General features: G+C 44.3%; 1 protein-coding gene across 1 annotated transcript in view; it reads left to right on the top strand.

Annotated features, from left to right (window-relative positions):
- Window positions 1–19,174, top strand: part of LOC115407531 (cadherin-4) — a 230,361-nt gene extending 211,187 nt beyond the window's left edge. The window contains exons 11-17 of the mRNA XM_030117896.1: window positions 2,210–2,466; window positions 8,106–8,248; window positions 13,177–13,416; window positions 13,910–14,146; window positions 16,581–16,720; window positions 16,843–17,007; window positions 18,715–19,174. Of these exons, the coding sequence (XP_029973756.1) occupies window positions 2,210–2,466; window positions 8,106–8,248; window positions 13,177–13,416; window positions 13,910–14,146; window positions 16,581–16,720; window positions 16,843–17,007; window positions 18,715–18,921 (1,389 nt within the window). The 3' untranslated portion in view covers window positions 18,922–19,174. The remainder of the gene's footprint in view (window positions 1–2,209; window positions 2,467–8,105; window positions 8,249–13,176; window positions 13,417–13,909; window positions 14,147–16,580; window positions 16,721–16,842; window positions 17,008–18,714) is intronic.
- Window positions 19,175–23,888: the final 4,714 nt, after the last annotated feature.

Raw genomic sequence — 23,888 nt, 5'->3', positions numbered from 1 at the left:
TCACAGTAAACACCACGTCTCATCCATTCTCGTAACTTATTTGTTGTTTGTGTGACCTTCAGGACCCAGGGGTATTTCAGATTGTGTAGCTGACATCTGCGAATCTCATCGCCCATCATACAATAATCTTAAGAAATAGCAAAAACATCTCCTCATAATTCCCCGAGCACCCTGAGCAATGAGCATTGGCATTTTGCTTCTCTTCATTATCTCTAGATGACTGCCTTTTATAATCCATTCCTCCAACTCCCTGATGTAAAATTCAGCAGGCAGCCGGGTACCCGTAAGCTTGCATAGGGACTCATGGGAGGTTATCAGGAAATCATAAAATAAGAGAAAGGACACCCCCTGGGAAGGAGCGAGCAATAGACTGTCTCAACAAGAAAACAGAGGGGCTCCTGCTCGCTCCGGGAAAACGGAGCTGGAACATTCACATCACACAGCTCGTGATAGGTAAAGGCAAGAAGCCATAAGAAGACGCTGCCTCGCTGTTCCTATTTTTACCAGGATGTCTGCGGCTGCTAGCGCCGAGACGTCGAATCGCGCTGACGCTGAGGTATGTGTCATTCCCTCAGCAGAGAGTTGGACTTCTCTGCAAACAGCGGGCGAGGTCTCACCCACAACGTGTCACGCGTTTACGCCGCTCACCGGGGAGTCCATGAAATGTGCTCCCATTTTGTTGCACTGTAAAGGAGCTGGTAGGAAAACACGCAAATAAAACTGCTGGTTTTTGAATGAGTCATTAAGATATGTAAATCACAGCTTATGGTAAATATGGAAGATGTCAGGAAAAGTGGAGGGGAGGAGAGGAGTGAAGCGCAGACAGATTTCCGGAGGATTGAGGAATGCAGTCCGCCGAGAGCGCCAATCACAGAAAGCTGGAGCGGGGCAGAGGTGAGAAGATGAGCGGGTAGAAAGTTGGAGTCCAGCGGAACAAATTAGGTGAAAGGAAGGAGTGGAATGAGTGAAACGATACAGAGGAGATGTAAGCTGTAGTGGCTCATGGGCAGAAGATGGAAGCCGTGTTATTGACCTCTCACCCCTCTGGCTTCCCTCAGGGTGTGTGCGCCTGAGTGTGTGTGTGTGTGTGTGTGCTTTAGTTAGCCTACAGCTATACTCTAGACCTCCCTGTGCTCTGAATACCACTGGCTGTAGATCAAAGAGCCTTGAGCGTGGTTAGCCTGCAAATGAGTTCCCAATACGCCGCGGGGTCGCAAACGAATACACACCCGCATGCTTACGTTTACTTATGCCTGCGTGCATGTACATAGACAAGACTATATCAAAATCTAAGATGCGCATAAACACCTCCTCTCCGATGCCCTTGTCAACCTGCCTCCATGATTAAAGATGTCTTTTTGTATCAGAGCTGTACTCTCACTGTCTACTAACAGTCAAACGCTGCAGCATAAACTGTAACTGTGCTGGAAATCATTAGAATTATCATCAACGCCACAGACACAGGCTCTGCAGCAGTAATCATCATCCACTTGTGTAGAAATGTGCCAGCCGTACCTACAAGCAGCATATTTGTTCTTTTTTTTTTTTTCTTTTTTCCTTGCTGTTGTCATTTGAACCCAATCGTGTCGTCTTCATTAGGGGAGCGCAGAGCTGTCACTCCGGTTTAAACTCAGCTGGCAAAATCCCCCATAGAATACACACATATACATACACACACACACACACACACACACACACTCACGCCCGCTCACTCAAAAGTCAGAGCCATGACAACAGCCAGTGAATTGTCTCAGCCCTGCTCGCTGTGTACGTTTGTTTGTCAAGGGGAGCACTTGACACAGCATCTGTTCGGTTATCGTGTCCTTTAACATGAACAAGGTTTAACACATATTCCCCCGGCTCCCGCTGCAATCAGTGTGGTGTTTGTAGTGCAGGGTACACTTAACAGATTTTCCCCATAAAACAAAGTAGTGATGATTTTATTAGTTGTAATGACGAGACGATGGGGAAGACGTTGCATTTTTTATATTATTCTGTTTTGACTCTGCTCATTTGCTCCCTGTTGCAAAACAAACATGCAGAAATAGTGCAAACGTGAGTTTGCCTCTTTGTTTTACTTCCTGCATTTGATGATGCTTGTTTAGGCTCCAGTCATCCATATAAAGATATGAAGGTTACCAACAAAGAAGGAAGCAAATAAATGTCCTCTTTAAACCTCTTCATGATCAGACTCTTTCCTCTCCTCCAGCCTGTAGACTTCGAGATGAACCGGGCCTTCATGCTGACGGTGGTGGTCTCCAATCAGGCCCACCTCGCCAGCGGCATCCAGTCCTCGCTGCAGTCCACAGCCGGGGTCACGATCTCCGTCCAGGACGTTAACGAGCCTCCTTACTTCCCCACAAACCCAAAACACATCCGCTTTGAGGAGGGAGTCCCAGCCGGCACCAGCCTGACGACCTTCTCCGCCTCGGATCCCGACCGACTCCAGATGCAGCAGATAATCAGGTACTGAATGACAGATTACACAATAAATATAATGTTTTTATGGCATGCATTTAGTTTGATTCTATGTTTAGGCGCACTCATTTAGACGTGATTAATTCTGTTGCATTTTTTTATAAGTATTGAACGTATTGTCTCATAAAAGGGTTAAAGCCTCGTTAGGAAGTTCAAGCCTGCCAGAAATCTCTCCATAGGCACCGATGTTGAGCTAAAAAGCTTCTTGGATAGGTTCCATGTCAGTAGTTAGGAGTCAAAGTTCAACAAGCAGACTATATTTTGGCATTGCCCATCCCTCAAAGTCTTCGTGTGGGAAGTTTACGAGCCAGCAGGGAACTGTGTGTGTGGAGGGGAAAAAGGTTAATAGGGAGCAATAGCTCCTGAGGTAATCAGGAGTGTTTGCATTCTGCAGCTTGCATGAGAACATACATGCAGGTGCGCACACACACACACACGAAGAAAGAGAGAGAGAGAGTATGCCGTGTGCAGCGAAGAGAGAACAGCTGGCTTGAGCCCAAACACCTGACACAGCATTACGTCCACCTGCAGTGCTCCTTCTCGGTGCAAAGCCCCTCTGGATTTTAAATGTAAACCAACCTTTAAACGACCAGCAGGCCTTTCCTCAGTCCTGCTGTCAGCTTGACAGCAGCCGAGGCTGCACTATGGCCTTTCAAACTTAGTGCTAATCTATTAAAAACACTTTGCAGGATACTGACATTGCAGAGAGAAGGTTACAGATTATGACCACACAAAATCTACTGCGCTTAAACCTGGGCTTGCAAACTGCACAACCGTGTCAGTTGTAATTTTTGCACAGGTGTGATCTCACCAGGCTGACAAAAAAAAAAAAAAAAATGGTGATTGAGTTCATACCGTGGATGTTTGGTGTGACATTTGGTGTGACTCCTCCCAGCCACCTCACACTTCTTTCCCATTTCCTCTGGAGTAAAGATCTAAACAAATTTCTCAGCTAATTTCACAGCAAATGAGAGTAAATTGGGTGTACATTATAATTTAGGAAGACACCAAATCTCTCTCTCTCTCGCTCTCCATTTTTCCCCGAGAGTGTGCTCTTGCTCTTTTAAATTACCTTCTTTGAAATTATCGGCTTCTTCCTCTTGTTCTTCTGTGACCTGCTGCACTTTACATGTTGAAGTTGAGTTTTAACCACCTGCTGCGGCGTGGCTCCGTCTCCTTAACATAAACACAAATGAAATCTCCTTCTTCTGCTTGCGTCACATGAAATGCCAAGAGAAAAAAATAGAACATTTGCCACCTCACTTATCTGCATCCATCTGGATGGGATCACCTTCAATCCTGCTGCAGGCTGTCATGCAGAGACATCAGTGTTTCTTATTATTTGAAAATCCAGGGGTCTATTTCTCCCAATCAGCTCAATATTAACTTCTATTTCTTCACTTTTAGCTCACAGAACAGATCTCAGTGCATATCCGTTATTGTCAACTGACACGCCGCTTTATATTGAGATAAGCCGCTGTGATTTGTGCCACATGTAATTTACAGCACGCGTCTGTTGGTGTGACGACGAAGCTTTATGTCTTCGTGAATGGTTGGTGCACATAAATAAAGAGAGGTACGACAGGGGGAAGATTTAGGCGGAGCATTAAAAGTCAAAAGTGAAGTTAAGAAAAACTGAGAGACTCTTGGGGGTGGAGGGGGGGGGGGCGGGTGGAAATGAGCTGAGCTGAGCTGACTCCAGGTCACGATTTGAACCTGACAGGTGCTCATCAAAGACAGGACCGACTGACAGTGTCCTGTTGGGGTTGGATGGAAAGCAGTGTGTGCAGGGGGAGAGCGCCGGGAAGAGTGAGGCATCATGCATCACCTGTCAGACGCCCCGACCAGTAAGGTCGAGACACGGGACTGGAGACACTGGCATAAATGATTACCCAAACCGCCTTGGCTAAGCTTGAGACATGCATTTTTCATCCTCAGGGTCGGGGGTTTGAAAAATAAATGTCATCCCTCTCCTTGCTGCTCGCTAAGATCACTAACCTGCCAGGCCTAATCATACATCTAGCAGCGCTCACACACCCACCAGCTCCCAAATGAGAGACGCCTTCTGGTGGAGGAGAGGCTGCGAGAATATTGGAAATCAGACACAGGAAGGAAGGAAGGAAGGAGTGAAACTTTCACAGACTGCATGAGCTGAATTCTGCATTCAAGGAATTGCACGACAGAAAGCAAGAGCTGTTTACTTTCACCGACAAAACAAACAAAAAAAATGGTTATGGCACTTCATTAAAAGTTAGTGACGGGGACTGTCATTTCCCCACAAGAATGTTGCTTACAGGTGGGACTTGTAAACAAAAACACAGTGTTTGTGTGTTTTCGCAGGCGTCACCGTAATGGCCGGAGACTTATCGCTCACTTAGCACTGTCAGAAAGTGGAGGTGAATAGAAATGACGTCCCGCTCCCAAGTTCGGTGAAGTTTTCCGGGACTTCGTGGAGATTGTCTCCCCATTGTGCCGGAAATGAGCTCAACCGAAGAGCGTTCGCACCAGACTTCATTTGTTTCATATATGCTGTATTATATCTGGACTGAGGGCTGTTCAAGAGACTTAATTAAAGTGTGGAGGTGAGCGGAGCACTCCGCTTTGTGAGGAAACCATTCTGCTGCGGCGTTTTAATCATCGTAGTGCACACACATGCATGGAGTGTTCCTGAGAGAGAATAGGCGGCCCGTGGCATTTTATGGGCCATTATGGAGGAAAACGTTTCACATACACCAGCTGCTTCGGTGCTTTTCTGTCCCATACTTTTAAACAATTGGGCGATCGAAATCACACAAACATGGATTGAAAGGTAAAAGAATAAATGAATGAAGGAAAACGTGCAAGAAATAATTTCAGGTAATTAAAGTTTAAATAATTGAAACAAAAGGTGCTGAATTTGTGGCATTTTTGCACGTTTGTTTTGCATCAAGAAGAAAACAACTCAGTAATTTTATTCAGTGTTCAGTGAAAAGAAAAAAAAAAGGAAAAGATGGGGAGGAGAGAAGAAACAAAGAAAGGCTGGATTTCATGTACAGAGGAAATGGCTAATTTAATTGAATTTCAATGTGACAATATCAGTGTTAAAAAAAGAAACAAGGTAAAAAAAAAAAAATCCAAAGAACAAACATTTTGTTCACTTGATCACAAATAAACACATCACTAGACCGCCGCTACATCCCAGTATTATTAAAAAAAAAAAAAAACAAATACATCAACAACAAAGCCACTGGAAACAGAAATGTTCCTGATCATGTTCAGATTTCATAATCCTGCTTTGTCACTTCATCTGCCAGACTTCATGTTTCAGACTCCATGTCCTCCTAAGCGGTGTGACGTTACTGTCGTCCTGCAGGCGCGTCACAAAACCACTTTATGGAAAAATAATGAACATGTCGGTGCTTCAGAGACTCCGTTTAAAAAAACTGTTAATTGTGGTTTTCGGGTGAGCAGTGACTTGTTGGAGTTGAATCATCTCTGCGAGGTTGCTGGGTAATTGGTGGAAAATCCAGGATTTGAGACCTTATTTATTAGGAAGATAATAATGCATTGGTTTTATATAGCGCTTTTCAGGACACTCAAAGACGCTTTACATTGCATTGCATTATTCATTCACACCATACTGGGTGGTGGTAAGCTACTGCTGTAGCCACAGCTGCCCTGGGGCAGGCTGACGGAAGCGAGGCTGCCAATCTGCGCCATCGGCCCCTCCGACCACCACCAACCATTCACTCTCACAACTTTCATACTAGGCAAGGTGGGTGAAGTGTCTTGCCCAAGGACACAATAAAGATGAAGCAATAAATGCAGAGTTGATCGGTGATCTTTAATGGTGCTGGGAGGCAGATTTTATTCCCTTTGGTCAGAGTCAGCTTTAATTCTTCACCCTGCTGGATTTAAGCTCATATTGACCAACATGACCAACGTATCGATCGGCTCTTGGGAGGAAATTCAGAAAATATATTTCACAGATCAAAACTATTTCTTTAATTAATTGAAATGCTTTTTTTTTTCTATTCTCCCAGCAACTGCAGGTATTGTGTTTTGGGAGAGTTAGCCAGTTACTTTTTCTTCGCTTACATAAAAGTGGCCCACTCTGTTTGCCCTGCGGTACGAGTGCTGACATTTGTGAGTTTGGCCAACAGAAATGCTGCAGAACAGAGCAGAGGAGTCGGTATCAAGTCACTCCTAATGAGGACATTGAAGTGAGATGATACAACCCCGATGCCCCATCCGAATGTCACCTTTCCCCCGCTCCCCCGTCCCTGATCATTTCCCCCCACCACCACCCTTTCATCCCACCCTCCCGCTGCGATGGACTCAAAGCGGCCCCGGTGGTGATTTCACAGTCCGCCAGTTAGCGGCGGCGGGCTCGGCTAGCCCGTGTGAAGCTGCCTAGAGTGTGGGAATGTCATCTCTGTGATCCCCTTCCCCACACTGCGCTACGCTTGGGATCATGCCCATTGCCTGCTGGGAAAATCCCACCTCCGTCACTGCAGGGAAGAGATTACACTCTCCGTCCACCCCCCCACCCCCACCTCCCTCCCTCCTCACCGCCACCCATCCTTCCAGGCTTTCACTTCTCTTCCATGTGAGCAGGAATGTACATGCGGTATTTAAGCGAAGCACGAATCAACGAGCGGGATGTACAGTAACACTCAGAGAGCTGCTATTCAGTAAACTGAAGAAAAAAATCAAAGGTTTAAGGGCAAATCCATTTCGATTTGGATTGATTTAAAAACCGTCGTATACCAGCAGGGCTTTTTTACCCAAACTGACATCCAGTAAATGAAATCAAGCTGATGCAGAAACCTTGTTGCAGGAGGTCAAAGCGTCACATGTTTGCAGACATTGATTCACACACAAAGAGGAAACTGCAGCAAAAAAGAGGGTTGATGAACTCTGTGTCATGAAGCGAGTGATAGGAAGAGGGAAGGCTCCAGACATCGATGAAAAAAAGGAAAAAAAAAATGTGTGAATACAAAAGTACAGGAAGATGAGGTGAGGCGCGTGACTTCAGAGAGATCAGATAAAACCGAGAGTGTGAAACAAGCCAAATGTGACAAAAGCCCAAGAAACAAGAACGGTTAGATCAGAGCGAGATTGGATTCGGTGCTTGAGATGATCTCCTGTTCCTCCCCCTTGCCCTTTATCCCCGGGGAGCGTCGCCACCTGCTACCGCAGCCACTCTCCCGTTTGATGACGGCTGCACCGATCCTGTCATCCTGACTGCACACAGCACCCCCTCCTCCCTCTGCCACATTTGCAAACATGCAAACACTAATGCGTGCATGTACTATATACCACACTCAGGCACTCTCCACACACACATACACACACACACACACAGTCATTTGCTGCAGTGCTTAACTAGGGAGGTAATTGACTTCAATACTTGGTACACAGGAGTGAAAAATGAAGTGAAATTGACTGTAGGCTGCAGGCGCTGTGGAGGAAGTCAATGAAGAATTAAACTGTGTGAAGGTCAGGCTGTTGCGGTTTTGCGAGTGTGTGTGTGTGTTTGCAGGCAATCTATGCATTCACAGGAGCAGCAGAAAATTTATAATTGCTTGTAAACATGGAAACGCCCACGCTAACTTCTCCATCGATCCGTCCTCGTGCGTCTTTAGGTACTCCAAGCTGAACGACCCCGCCGACTGGTTGTCCATCAACAGAACCAACGGTCAGATCGTAACGACGGCGATGCTGGACCGGGAGTCCGTCTACGTGAAGAACAACATATATGAAGCCACATTTCTGGCCACGGATAACGGTAAGAATCACTTTCACTCCACATGTGGCACCTATTACTGATTATTTTTTTCTTCTTCTTTTTTTTTGCCCTTTCCATGTGTAACTTCACTCCTACGGGCTTTAGCGACCCCGCACGATTTATTTACAGGCGCCAGAACATTCATCCATCCATCATCCACACCACTTAATCCCCGTGCAGGGTTCCAGGGTCGCTGGAGCCAATCCCAGCTAACTACTTGCGAGGGCAGGATACACCCTGGACAGGTCGCCCGTCCATCACAGGTCACACACAGACAGACAGACAAACACACACACACACACTCACAGTCACTAAGATTTCTGAAAATAAATCGTGGCGGCATAAATGCAGGGAATAGAATGAATAATTCTGCTACAATAGTCGCAGACTAGATTTAAAGACTGAAAGGATTTTGAAATCAACGCCTCTAACTAACATTATTGTTTTGGATCTCAACAGCCGTTCATTGATTTAATTAATTACTTTTTACTCGTGAAAAAAGCTCAGGGAATCTGGCATTGAGCCATAAATTACCACACAGCCCGTGCGGCATATGAATTGGAGTTCTGGGTGGCCTGTGGGTGGAAATTTAATTCGAGATCTGCGAGGATGGCCTCATCCTCCCACTTTTTGGTTTAACTTACCGACAAAAGCCTGAATATATATATGTAAATGTTCCTGAATGTGGGACTTCAATGATTTTATTTATGAAGAAACTGTATTGCTCTAGTTTTTATCTAAATCCATTTACATCTTATGTTTCCTTGTTTCATGATTTACAGTTAATGTTAGCTGAACGTCACATACATCTATCTTATACGAATATATCTGTCATACAATAAAAACCTACGTCAAAACAGAAATGACTCTAGAATTGTGCATTTTTAAGGAATTTAAAAAATATCTACAGCTTTGTGACTGAATCCTAACGAGGCTTTATTGTGTTTCTGTGGATTGTATATCATCTTGATAGGAATAGTGATAAGAACACGGGGGGCGTGTCGCACACGGCTGCTGTGCTCCTGGGTTAAAGTTAAAGAAAACCCTGGATTCACACAACCGGTCACAGTGCTGATCCTCACATCTCGGCTGCCCAAGCCCCGCCGACTTCCTTTTCGCTTTGCGAATTTCTGTGGCGCACATTATTTGTTCTGCCACAAAGTTGAAACTCGAGCTTAACCAAGCACAAACTCCATCACGGTAAACAAATAAGTTCCCTTTTTTTTTCTCTCTCTCTCTCTCTCTCTCTCTCCTCAAGTGGAAGTGAGTGCTTTTTTCTCAAGTAAAAAGGGAAAGCTTTTTCCCTCTCAAATTACCTTATCAGTGACATGCAGTGCAGTGGTGTGTTTACCTTAAGTTGAGCTGGCTTTGAAACACTGCTGTATTTATAGACGCTGGTATGAGTGGTTGCATTCATTCGCAGAAAATTTGTGCGGGCATGTGTGTGTAGTTCCCGGTTATTCACGCTGATTGACAGTGGAAGACACCGACACGTGTAGCCAATTCCTTTTTTTTTCCCCTCACTGGGTGTTTTAATGACCCTCTTCATAACGGCATGGTACTCGCTTCCTTGAATAACCCAGGAATGTTTTTCTTTTTTTTTTTAAATCTCAGTTTAGACAGGCAATTCGCCCAAAGTTCAGGTTGTGTACATGCGTGCAGGCGTGTTGGAGTCCGTGTGCAGCAGTCTGATTATGTGGGAGTTGCTGGAGTGCCAGCCGTCACAACGTGAGAGGGATTATGGAGAGGAGTGCTATGAGACGGCGAGGATAGACGGGACGCGCAGAGGTGGTGAAAGTACAGTTTTGATGCCACCCCTGACAAAATTTGACTTCTTTAGACCCTTTAGGACACTTTTGTGCGGTAAAACACGTCTGGTATTGTCTATGTTCATTTTTGTTGAAGAGTATATGGTAGAAGTAGAGGCAGAAGTGTTTTCACTCCGCCTGAACACCTCTCAACCACCGTCAGAAAAAGGGAGTTAATACAAATCCTTTTGAGGAATTTACACAAACATAATTATTTATTTAGCTGGTTAAAACCCACATAATTCTCCTATCAGCTGTGGCAAGCTGCTTCCACATGTCCCCCATACATGGCTGGGATTAACAAACCAGCCGAACAGCAGAGCCTCCGTGTGTGTGTGTCAATGTGTGTGAGTGTGTGTGTGTGTGTGTGTGTGTGTGTGTGTGTGTGTGTGTGTGTGTGTGTGCGTGTGTGTGTGTGTGTATGCGCATAGCTGTGTGTGTGACTGAACCTGTGCTTATTAAACGCCTATATTTATGGTGCAGTATACAGTACAGTTTTAGGCAGGTGTTAGAAATGTGTAGCCAAGTAACAACGCTGTGATAAAGGTGATTCCACCAAATATTGATTTGATTCACTTGATTCTTTTAAAATTCTGCTGAAAATTAACTTTAAACACTATAATGAACCATTTTGACTCTGCAGCAGTTTTTATTTTTTGTTTTTCGCACCCCTACAGAACACGTCACTCCCATACATTCGTGTTAAAAGAAGCAATCAGAATATCCCTGGTTCAAGTAGAGGCTTGGGGGTTTGCATGTTCTACCTTTACATACATGAGTTATCTGTTGGTTCTTTGGTTCCCGCCCACAGAGAGGTGCTCTTAATGACCTGTCTGTCTCCCCGTTTAAAAAAGTTGAACTACAGTTGTGTTACCTGTTCATCTTCACCAACATAGTAAATAAAACCTGTGACCTGTGACTACCTTTCCAGGATGTGTGCTGCTTTTGCTTACTTCGCTAGACTGTGCTTTTGGTTTGCCTGCATTTCTTGAGTGATAAACCGAGAATAACAAATGTCATTTTGCTGAAACGGGACTGTGGAATGAGGATTTTGCTTTCCTGCATTCTCTGCAGGCTTGCTGGATGGAGCGCTGAGCCATCACAAACACAGAGTTGAACATGTTGAAGTTATCAAACGCATTGAAGCTTTACAGCAATTAAATCTAAATTTGGCAAACAAAAAAAGAAAGAAGAAGAGGGAATGTGTGTGAGATGATCTGTCATGAAGTCAAAGCTGTGGGAAGAACCAGAGCAGCACGATAGATTCAGAAAGATTGACAATTTCACAAAAAGTGGGACAACATAAGAAAATACTGTATAATGAAGTCTACAAATTATCATTTATTTCACAATATCAAGTCTGTTTTGTATGAATCACACAGTGTCTATGAAGCTATAGGTGTGAATATGGACGTAGTGATGAATTATTTTGCCTCATAGCAAGAACTTTGCCTTGTGATGGACTGGCCAGCTGTCCCTTCCTTTTCACTGGGATCCGATGCTCAGTCAGTTCAGAAAATGGATAGACATAAACGTAATGGCCCTCAGTAGAGCTCAGAAATGTATTTAAAGCTTCTAAACACTGAAAATGTTCATTGACTCATCCATTTATGATTACATCTCTTTGACTCACTCTTGCAAATTAGGCTAATTAAAGCTTGGGCTTATTCCAGCGAACACTCAGCAACAAGCCAGAGCACACAATAGACAGGTTACTGGCCTCAAGCCTCCCTCTGTACTGTAACTCAATGATCCCTTGTCCTGTCTTTATTTATCGGTTCAATGTTAAAAAGCCATCTCCAGTATTAATCATCGCATTAGCAGGCAGGCAGAGCTCAAGCTGTCACCAGCCTCACTCCAGACCCCGTTCTCAGCTCCCTTTTGCACTTCTTGTGGCAAATGTCTTGCTCTGTTGCCACATTTAATTGGCAGATTTGTAAGCTTTGCATAAATCTCTGTAAATTACACCGCCCTTATCTCGTCCCAGAGATGGGCCCCGGGGTCTCCTGATTCCATGCAGCGGCTCAGCCGCTGGGGCATGACAGGGAAATGATTCGTAATTGGAGGCAGCTAAGGGTCATCACCCCCTGACACTCTCCCAATAAACAGCTCCGAGATCTGCACTGCACACATTCTTCAGGTTTTTTAAGGGAGGGGTTTGGATTTTCCTGTGCTTTTATCTTATTTTTTTTGCTTTTTTGCCTTGCACTTATATTTTCATGTATTCTTCTCTCTGCTCGGTTGTCCACTTGCTGATCAGGCCATTCTTTATCCTCTGTAAAAGCCGTGACTGATGGTGTGTTGCTGCGTTCCGTCACTGAAGCAGCTTCATCAGTGCGCCTGTGTGCACCAGCGCACGTTATTGCAGTCCGAAGCTGACGGTGTAGCTTCACTAGCAGCTTCAGACCGACGGCCTCCTCTTAGCTTCAGACTGACATTAGACCACGTTCTTTTACAGTGCTTTGCTTGCTTGTGAACGTTGTGCACTTTAAAGAAGTCCTTTATGGCTTTTAAAGCGGAGTTAAAAATCTATTTGGTGCACATGCAGTGAAGACACAAAAGCACATATGTGGCACAGTTTGTGTGCAACAATTGTGAACCGTGCAATAAGAGTGTCCTGTTCCTCTTCCTCAAATGCTTTTTAATGAAGAATCTTTATGCCCAAAACCATAGATGACTCTCATGGTGTTGTGTAAATACACACAGACAAGGAGTTGTTTGATTGTGTTACAGTCATCATTAGTGTACCTAAGACGTCTCTGGGCGATTGGATGTGCCGTGCCTGCATCTGGATTGACTGTGATGGGTTTGATTTGGCTCTGAGGCTAAAAGAGGAACTGGAAAGCACAACTGTCAGAAGTGTTTCTGTCAGCGGGAGAAATCCTCCTCCAGCTCTATACCATCTCCACCTCTGGCATCATCGTGAATGAACAATGTTCCTTTCACTTCTCTTCCTCCTTTTTGTCTCTCTCTCTTCTTACCCTCCTTCATTATTGCCTTCCTCTGTCGGACTGCAGCCCGTCTCTCCTCCGTTTCGTTCGTCCCTTTCGCTGCACACGTCTTCTCCCCTCATCTTCTCCTCCCGTCTTGATGTATTCTTCTCCGTCTTCTTCCTCTCAGGCTCTCCTGCAGCCAGCGGCACGGGCACGCTGCAGATCTATCTGATAGATATTAATGACAACCCGCCGGCGCTCATACCCAAGGAGTCTCAGATCTGTGAACGGATGAACAAGAACGTCAACGGCGTCAACATCACCGCCGCCGACGCCGACACCGACCCCAACGCCGGGCCCTTCGTCTTCGAGCTGCCGAACTTCCCCACCAGCATCCGCCGCAACTGGACCATCTCCCGGATCAGTGGTATGATGGGAAAAAAACGAATGAAAATATAAGAAATTTAATTTTTGTGGATATCGAGTGTGATTTGAAGTTCTTCGCCGTGAACCGGCTCTAAAAGTCTTACTTGATGTCTGCATTATTTTGGAGGCTTTTTGAACAATTTGCATTCATGAATGTACTTTTTGAAATTGCCTTTCATGGTTTCAAGTCTGTCAAAAGGCCCATAGTTATAATATTTAAGCAGAGCTTAATTTAACACCAACTGTTTTTTTTTTTTTTCCCCTGAAGGGAAACTTTAACAAGATACACGTTTTGAGTTCATTACACAGAATGAATAAGAATTTAAAGTTTCCAAGGTATCCAAAACTTTAAATTTGATATTGAAATTAGATTCTAATTAAGATTTTTGCCTGGCTGAACATCAATGTTATATCATGGTAATTTAATCTTCGGATAGAAATTGAATTTCGGAATAGTAAATAAGACTTTTCTCTTTCCGATTCACTCTTCACAGGCGATTACGCCCGTCTGGGTCTGCGGTACCAGATCTATTTGGAGCCGGGGGTTTATGAGGTGCCGGTGACCGTGTCGGACTCGGGCAACCCTCCGCTGTCCAACAGGTCCATCATCAAAGTGAAGGTCTGCCCCTGCGACGAAAACGGAGACTGCACCACACTCGGGGCGGTGGCGGCCGCGGGACTCGGCACCGGAGCGATTATCTCCATCCTCATCTGCATCATCATACTGCTCAGTGAGTCGTGGATCCTCCGCCGCTCGGCGCTCCGGCATGTCACACACCCACACGTTTACAGGATCAAAAGTGGCCTCTGATTGCCTTTGTTTGAAAAAAAAAAAAAAAAAAAAAAAGAAGTGAGAAAAAGTGGAGCAGAGGGCAGTCATTAAACATTCACCAGGCTTTAATACACCAACATGAACAGCACTTTGTATAATGGATGAATCCCTCCGCTGCTGCAAAACCCTCCAGCATCTATAAACTGGGGATGTTTTGTCTTCTTCTCCTGGTCGGGGAAACACTTCTGCAGCAACAGTTATTTGTATTATTACTTTGTTTCTCACACAGAAAATCCAGTCCTGCAGATCCTATTTGTTCACAACTTCTTTTCAAGCAGTTACTGTCAAATATTGTTAAATTATTTCATTACCATTTTAAACACAAGCTAAAAGTTTCACACTGACCCACTTTAATAACTTCACGCTTTCATGTTTGTTTGCTGAAGCGCCACACACCGAGTTGAGAAAAACTTTTTTCACTGATGATGCACGAACACCTTGCAGATGAAGCCACAAAGAATAAAGTTCAATTTCACTGATAAAAAAAAAAAAAAACATTATGCCTAAAAATAGAGAGATTTAAAAGACAAGAAAATAAATAACTGTTTGAGTGTGGTTGGTGCATTCCGCTCTGCTTTTGTTGTTGTGTGATTAGTGAGGAAAAGGTCGCGGCGATGCCTTTTTTAAGCATCTGTGAAACAAATGTCAGATTGACATTCATGTTTCAAGGTGAGATTGACATTTTCCAAAGCCAATTGGGCCGCGTGTAAATCATGCATGAGCTCAAGCTGCTATTCAATCCTATTCCATCTGCTGGTATAGAAGAGACGTCCTCTAGTAACTCAACCACGCAGCGATGACAGGTTATCAGGTACGAGACGCTGATTCCATGGAAGAGAAAGGCCAAAACACTCCAGTGGTTGTATTCTAATAATTATTTTGCACCGATTAAGATGTAATATTTGTGTATTTTTGAATATATGGAGTTCAAAAAATGACAGAGAGAAATACGCAAAAACAGGACTTAAAGTGAACTTTAACATCCAATCAGCACAATATAAAGATGGAGTGTCGGTTAAAGCAGCGAGCAAGTTGTTAAATTAAGGCAAACGAGAACAAACGGACTGCTGAGACAAAGTGGAAAAACAGGCGAAGCTGGGAAAACAGTCGGACCTACGAAGACAAAGAGCAACTACATTAACCTAAGAACACCAAGGCGAGGAGGTTCAGGTGAAGCACATCATGAGGAAAGCAAACAATCACTGAATGGAAAACTTCTGCCCAAGTTGATAAAGCAAACTCTTAGGCAAAACACAAACACAATGGAAAATTGGGTTTGAGGGACGCATCTCGAACCAGTTGAAGCAGTCAGATCAACAATCAGTGAATTAATTTTTATTTCTTCAACACTGCTGGGAAAAGAATGATGAATGATGCAGCACAAAGTTGTTACCAATAAAAACAAACACAGATACAAAATTAAATTTAAAATCAAGGCAGCACAGAGTGCTATCTGACATCTGCAGTGTGGGAACAACCAGAGTAAAACATTTAAAATGTCACAAAATTAAAATAAACACAAAGATAAGACAATAGCCAAGTACAGCTGCTTCATTTGCTCTCAGAGAATAAACTGTGATAATAAAATGTGTTGTGTTGTGGATGTGTTTATGGTGGAAGTTAGCAAACATATTGGACAGTTAAAGCAATTAAATTAAAATTTGGCCTGAAGAAAAAGAGTAAAACTGACACAATCCGCCATAAAGTCAAAGCTGAGACAAAAAAAAAAGAGCACTGGTAAAGATTCGGGTAAGACTGCAAGACCTATTAAAGAGTACAGTGCAGAAAATATCCAACAATAAAATCTGAGGAGAAAAGTCAAAGGGGGCCAAAAGAGGAAATGCGTCTCACCACAAAAACAGCAGCATCTCTACTCACAAAACAATCATTTTCAGATATTGGAAATCAAATTCCACATTGTACACAAATCTATTAGCATCGACTCCTCCCAGAGCTGTGGTTGATTTGGTGCTCATCTATTTCCCATTCAGCCCGTTGGCCACAATCTGAAGCGCTTCCTTTTATTAGATCAGTGTTAACAGGAAATGTCAGGTTTTCACCACATATCATTCAAGCTCACCTTCAGTAAATCAGGCGATTTGCAGATTGTCATCATGACATGTCCTGATAAATCCACATATGTAGACACGTTAATCTATAAGCCTAGATGAAGATTCATGACTCCGTATGAGCAACCAAACAGCCGATTTGAAAAAAAAAAAACTCTGAAGTGCTTCCTGATTGTCAGTTGTTTCCTGTCTCTCCTCTGTTCCCTTGCTGGTTGCTGCAGCATGCCCTAAAGGTCTGTCACAATCACGTGTGCGTCCTTGCAGGCATGGTGTTGCTGTTCGTGGTGTGGATCAAGCGCAGAGAAAAAGAGAGGCAGACAAAGCAGCTGCTCATCGACCCAGAAGACGATGTCAGAGACAACATCCTCAAATATGACGAAGAGGGCGGAGGAGAGGAGGACCAAGTGAGTTCCTGCAGGACACACACACACACACTCGCGCACGTGAATACGGTACGTACGTGCTTTTCAGAGCTGACCTTTGCGTTGCTTGCGTCTCCCCCCCCCCCCCCCCCGTGGCGCTGCAGGACTACGATCTGAGCCAGCTGCAGCAGCCCGACTCCCTGGAGCACATCATCAGCAAGCCGCCCGGCGTCCGCAGGGTCGACGAGCGCCCCATCATCCCCGAGTCCCAGTACCCCATCAGACCCGTGGTGCCCCACCCCGGCGACATCGGGGACTTCATCCACGAGGTAAACAGACGCGGTCCCAGCAGTCATTAGGCGGTTTCCCCCGCTGAGAGTCGGCCTCTCGCTGGAACTCTCCATCGATCTGACATTTAATGTGATTACACATTTCTGAAAGCTGCTCTGCGTGTAAACTCCAGTGTGGCGATGGGAACGGGTTTTGTTTGACTTTACAGTTACTCTCACTTTGTCAGGTTTATATACACACACACACACGCACACACACACACACGCACACACACGTACACGCAGACATGCACTGTCACACTCACAACTCCAGTGCTGGCACACTGATGCGAGAAAATGCTGATTGACAGACTCGTGACAACACGTTCACACTCGAGAGGTGTTGGCAGCTGTTCAGCTTTCATCCATTCAGCCTTGACTCTCTCTCTCTCTCTCTCTCTCTCCCTCTCCTTCTCTTTCACCTCTCACTCTCTTTCTGTACCTTTCTCTCGCTCTCCCTCTTTCCCCCCCCTGACACATGTACTCACCTGATCTCGCTCCAGCAGTCTGGTAAAACACAAACACGCCAAACGCACGCTGTTCCTGCCGCGCGCTGCTCCCACGGGGGCCGGGTCGTTTTAGCTTTCTATCCACACCATCGCCTGTTTTTTCATCAAACAGGACAGAAAGCCCAGTCTCTTCATCTTTCTGACCTTCAGGTCATTTACTGTACTGTACTGACTGCATTATTTGTGCATCCGTATACATGATAGACTGCAGTTTGTGCGTCAAACTGGTGCTAGCCTGTTAAAAAGAGGCTTTAATTTAAACGCGCTCCTGAACGCAAACTGCAGAATTTCCACCAGCTGTGCCGTACTAGACGAATTGTCCCCAGGAAGCCTGTAATGATGGTTTAATCAGCCATTTATGCTGCTTATCTCCTCAAAACTTATAAGTGTTAAGGACTTTAGGTACGCTTTACACTTCACTGCAAAATTCTCCAAAGAAAGTAATTAAAGCACTAAATCTCAGGCCTGTACAAGAACTGCATCAACGGTTCTGTTTTGTTGTAAAAATCTATAGGAATATCTGTTTGTAGATGTTTTTCATGTGCAATATAATGCAGGTTATTAAAGGTATATCATATATCAAGCTACAGCAAAGGCATCTTCTCATTTCACTGTACGCTATAAACTGCAGATTGAACTTTTGTTTCATAGTTTTGTACCATTTTCTAGGTTATCAATAGCTTCCATCATCATGCCAGGCAGCAGTGAAATAATATATAATACATGACTACAGTAGCTTCAACGTTGAGTAGCAGGTGATATTTTAATGATAACTTACTTTAACGTGATTTAATATGAATTTCAAGATCAATCTGAAGTTAGGTCTTCAGGTTTTTTTGGGTTTTTATTTTAACAGTGAGCACGACTGTTGAAGCATCCCGGACAGAGAAAAGACTCCTGGTGAATTTTTAAGTGAAAGCAACGACCTTCAGCACTCGGCTGTATTTTAATATAAGGTGCTGAACTTTCTTTAGCGGTGTTGTTCTGTCTCCCGAAGCCCAATGACATCAATTATTTAAGAATAATTGTATTTGTTTCGTTTGTCTGTGAAGTGCACAGAGAGTCTAACTTTCGACAGTATTGCTCTACTGTGAGCTGAGCTGATGTTCAGACTACTGATCAAACAGAAGTTAGTTATTAGATATTCTTCAGTCAACATGTAATGACTTCCTGTTGTCGTTGTTCGCTTCTTCTTCAGGGTTTGCGAGCAGCAGACAACGACCCCACGGCGCCGCCCTACGACTCCCTCCTGGTGTTTGACTACGAGGGCAGCGGCTCCACCGCCGGCTCCGTCAGCTCGCTCAACTCCTCCAGCACGGGGGACCAGGACTATGACTACCTCAACGACTGGGGCCCCCGCTTCAAGAAGCTGGCCGACATGTACGGAGGAGGGGACGAGGACTGAAGACGCCGTCCCGTCTCAAACGCGCACACACACACACACACACACACATACACACACGCGCGCACACTCTCCCTCGTCCCGTCAGCTGGCCTGCCATGCTCCGCCCCAACCCCCCCAGCGTCGCACGGGGGGCTTTCCCGCCCGTACTGAACACAGTTATCTAAAGACACGTTCACTCCGACCAACTGACCGACCGACCGACCGACCAATCGAATTCCCCGCCGCAGAGGAGCAGCGCCGAGTCGGCTTCAGGTGCTCTCCTCTTCCTCCTCCTCCTCCTCCTCCTCCTCCGCCGCCGCCTCCCGTCTCAGACTGAAGCGGAGGCTCTGGTTTTACAGGCTTCTCACAGTGTATGTTTTCAAACTCTTGTGCTTTTGTTACAGTTCTTTTTTTTTTGGTCTATGCCAGATGTAGATTGTAGTTACATTTGTCAGATTCTGTTTTTACTTTATTTTGTGTAGGCTTTTTTTTTTCGTCCTCATTCCCCTTCGATTCAAGCTGTTCCCTATTCCTGAGGGTTTTCACTTTTCCCTCGCTGTCAGCCCCCGCCTGCCTCTCTGAAGAAGCTTTAGGTTGAGCTGCTCGCTTTGTCTGAGGCAAACAAAAGGGAAAAAAAAAAAGAAAAGAAGAACAAGAACATAGATATGAAAGTCCTTCCTGCAAGGAGGGCCCTGGTTTATTCTTTCTTGAACTTGAATTACTTAGAACAGAAGCACTGTTGTTTTAAAAAAAAAAAAAAGTGCCTTCAGTGGTGCGCATCTTAGCAGACTCCCGCTAACTCAGGATTGGTTGCCATTTTCCGGGCCCCCACACGACCCCTGACCCTTTAATTCAGACCCCCCCCCCTTGTCATACCCCCCCCCCCCCCCCCCCCTCCCCCGTCCTGCAGGGCCGTGGCGGCTGTGGGAGACGTCAGCGCTGGCGTCAGAGGAGCGGCGGCCGGCTCGCGGGGGGCGTTTAACGTTTAGACGTACTGTACATAGAGAAGCCGGCGGTGTGTCTGGAAGTTGTGGACAAATCAGTAACTCTTCAAGCCAGGCATGTCTGTGCTCTGAGATCACAGCCAACTTGAATGTGATCACCAGGAATCACAGAAAACACACATAACGGGACCGTCTTAGAGAAGAAACGCATCGAGTGTCTTTTGTTCATTGTGGCTTTAATAACAGCTGTGTTTGTTTTGCTGTGTTTGCAGCTGAAATGTAAAAAGCGTTGATATATGAGACACGAACACTGACAACCTCCATGAAGTTACTGTGTATGAAGTACATGTGAGAGTTATCTCTTTTTTTCTTTTTTTTTTCTTTATTCTCCATTGTTTCTCCACAAAAGTTTTGACAATACAAACTTTGGTCCGGGTCCCTGTCATGGAAACGGAGGGAATTGAGCCTCAGCCAGGGACTTAGCGCCGTCGCAATCTGTCTCTCTTCAGGCAGCATTTCATTCATCTGAAATTTTCTCCTGAAATTTTTTTGGCTTGGAGTTCAAGAGGTTTTGAAAAGAAGTTAAGGGAAGGGAAAGCCTCTACGAAGCTCTGCACTTTATCAAAGCAGAGGGGGGAAAGAAAAAAAAAAAACTCAGCGAAAGCATGAGTAATAAGTCTTTCTACAAGACAGACATTTGTGAAAGACATTTTTGTTGTGACTTAATGAAAAAGCGGCACTACCCACGGGCTTTTGTAATCATATTTCAGGCCCCCAGAACTGCGTTGAGCGACCAAGGGAAAAAAAAAAAAGAGCTTTAGTCTGTGTATTAAATCATTAAAATATGCAAAACATTTCAGAGAGGGACCAGGGAGATGCTGGTGAATGATAGAAAGGTTTAATCATTCCTTATCTTCTGAGGGCCCATTGAAAGGCTTCTCAGTGGCGACGAGCTGGAGCTGGCTCTGGATTGGCCGGGACTTCAATTAATTCTGAAAATGATGAATGCTGGTTGGAAATCTCCACAGAAGATGTGATGAACAGGACTCCTTTTTTTTCCCCCAATCTTAGCTGTTTTATTAAAACATTTTAATTTGGACAAATGATAATTAATTCACAAAGCTGATTTTAAAAATGTCTATTTTTAGGCTGAGTGGAGAGGAAATTGTTTTTTGAGAATCCAGGTGAATTGAGGTTTAACTCAGAACAGGAAAAGAGACATCTAAGTGTAATTATTAAAGGATAACAGGGTAGCAGCTTCTTGATTTTTGATTCATAGGTCGATGAGCGTCAGCCAGACTGTAACGCAGAGAGAAAGGCGCTGGTTTCCACGGCCCGACGGGGGGGTTCAACGCTCATCTCGCTCAGCCTCCAACACATTACCCACAAAATAAACACAGCTGTTATGTTCTGCTGTTTGTGATTATTCCTTACATGTTAATGTTGTATATACAGAGCAGCTTTTTTTTTTTTTTTTTTTTTTCATACATTCGGTGAAATGATTTATCTTTTAATGTGCGGCGTCTGCATTTCCTGTCACTCCCCCCTTCGTGTTTCACAGGAAAACCCGGCGCAAGTTGTATTTCACAAAAAGCCATGTGCATCGAAAGAGGGGTCTGTATGATTCCGTGTGAGCTGAACAGCCGTACACAAGGCTCCACTTCATCCCGACGTGTACAGTCCATACAGGCACACACACTCACTCCTCTAGGCCTTACTGTATATATGTGAGTGTTCTATAATATATGAGCCCGGTCAGCATTGTTCTAATTCGGCTGATCGGCCATCCGGTGTTCACAGAGTACAGAAATGCTTTATGGATCGCTCTCTTTATTAGACATTCAGACCCGAGTCTGGGCCACACATTATCAGATGGTCCACACACACACACACACACACACACACACACACACACACACACACACACACACACACACACACACACACACACTTTACACAAGGTACCTGACCTTTATAACTGTGTCATACATACATAGCAGGATGCCATTATGATACTGAATGTTCTCAATGACTCACAGTTACGCTCGGCAGCAGGTCAACGCTGGAGTCGGTCGGACTTGACTCTGTTCAGACGCAATCCGCGGCAACGACTAAAAGCTGATCGATCATTACGCGTTTTGTACTCGGTCCTCTTGTCTTATTGGCGTTCCCTCGCTGAAATGAGGGAGGAATTAGCAAATGAAGGAAGAACCGCCACACGCTGCTGTCGGACACTGCCTGGCCCAGGACGTATAAACACACACACACACACACACACACACACACACACACACACACACACCATCGAAGTTCGTCCTGCTGACAGACAGGCAGCAGTGTTTTCTATGAGTTCTCCCAAAACTCTCCGAGTCCAAGTGTACATATTGTAGTATTTGCTTGAAGCTAAAACAGACCGAGTTAGGCAAACTGTAACTGTACAATTGGAGCTTTTTGCATGTGTCTTTTTATAACAGACAGATGAGTTCTATTACAGTAACCATTCAACATTTTGGAAAAGTGTCGCAGTCCGCATGACGGAGGCTGCAATCCAGAGGGGATTCTGGTGTACCATAGTCGTATAGTTTCAAAAGGAGGAGGGAAATTTCAAAAAAAAAAAAACAGCAGAAAAAATACTTGCACAGTTATCAAGTCAAAAGACTTTTTTTGTAAATTGTCAACAGCACAAATATTTTGTATTGTTGTTTGTACCATTTTTTAAGAAAATGTAAAACTAAAAAAAAAACTAAAAAAAAAAAGGGAAAAGAGTCTGTTGTTTCAAGCGTGTGTTTATAGTGCCACTGCAATCTTGGTTTCCAAATACCGTACAGTACATGCGCAGCCTTGCAGATCAACCTTGTAATATAGAAGCTGAGCTGGAGATTCCCTGTCAGCACCATGTGTTATAAATAAAAATTCCCTCCTTGTAAGAACGCCGGCTCTCATCTCTTCTTTGTCAGCCTCTGTTTCCCGCAAGAGATGCAATTCCACACATCCTCTTTATGCGGTGCAAAAAGTCATTTATTTTGACCCAAAACTTTTTATTGAAAAAGTGCCGTCACCTAGAAAACTTTGCATGATATGTTGCATATTTCTTTTTCGCAGTCATGCAGAAGGCAGTTTCTTTTTAGAAGGTAAACATGGGAAAGTTGCATGGTTAAAAATGCGACTTTTTTCTTCCCCTGAGGTTTTATTTTCACCTTGAGCGCCATATAACACCATGCAAATAAGCCACGGTGTCTGCGTTCGTGCTGGAGGATCCGTGTCTTTAATATAAGAGCCTCCACTGACAGATGTAGTTTATCACAGCTGTATATGGAGCAAAAAAATAATAAAAAATGGTGTCCCTGACATGTAAATGGCACACATTGTTATGCAGAAAACAAAATATTGAATTCCAGCAAACAATTGCACACTTGAAGAAACAAAATTACAGTGAATTATGATGTGCTTTTTCTCGCAATGGTTTTAATATGTTGATGACTGACTTTCACATCCCAAATTAGTTTTGGTAGCAGCCACGAACAAACATAAGCTAAAATGATCAACACAATTAGGGCTGTTCATTTGTCAGCTGTGCCTGACGGCGCCGTTTCCCAAGGTGGAGTAATGAAGTCTTTCACAGCTGGAGGAGATGAAACGCAGCGACAGACGTTCTCGCTCGGAGAACACAAAGGCCCGCGTTTTGTTTTCCCTTTCTTATGCCTTGTTATTTTCCTACTGTACCTCACTTTTACCTTTGTGTTGCAAATTTTTGTCACCGTTTGAAATTGAAACAGATGTTTCGAACTTGCTAATGGTGCAACACGCAGCTGCGAGGGGACGATTCTGCGGGTTCCTCCTCTAAACTTTCTCTGCACCTTGTTTGTTGGTGCAGGAAAAAAAAATGAAGTGTTTGAACTTAGTCAAGTTAAATGTAATGTTTTTAATAAGTTTCATAAACCATTTATTGGATTTGTGTTGCTAGGAAACAGGAGTAGGAAATAAATTAGAGCTCTTTTTTGAAGGCTCATGTCTGACACTGTGAAATAGGGCCTACTTACAGAG

The sequence above is a fragment of the Salarias fasciatus genome, chromosome 20 (assembly GCF_902148845.1).
Source record: "Salarias fasciatus chromosome 20, fSalaFa1.1, whole genome shotgun sequence".
In the NCBI taxonomy this organism is placed as follows: Eukaryota; Metazoa; Chordata; class Actinopteri; order Blenniiformes; family Blenniidae; genus Salarias; species Salarias fasciatus.
The sequence above is the reverse complement of the archived record's forward strand: the minus strand, read 5'-3'. Positions and strand labels throughout refer to the sequence as shown.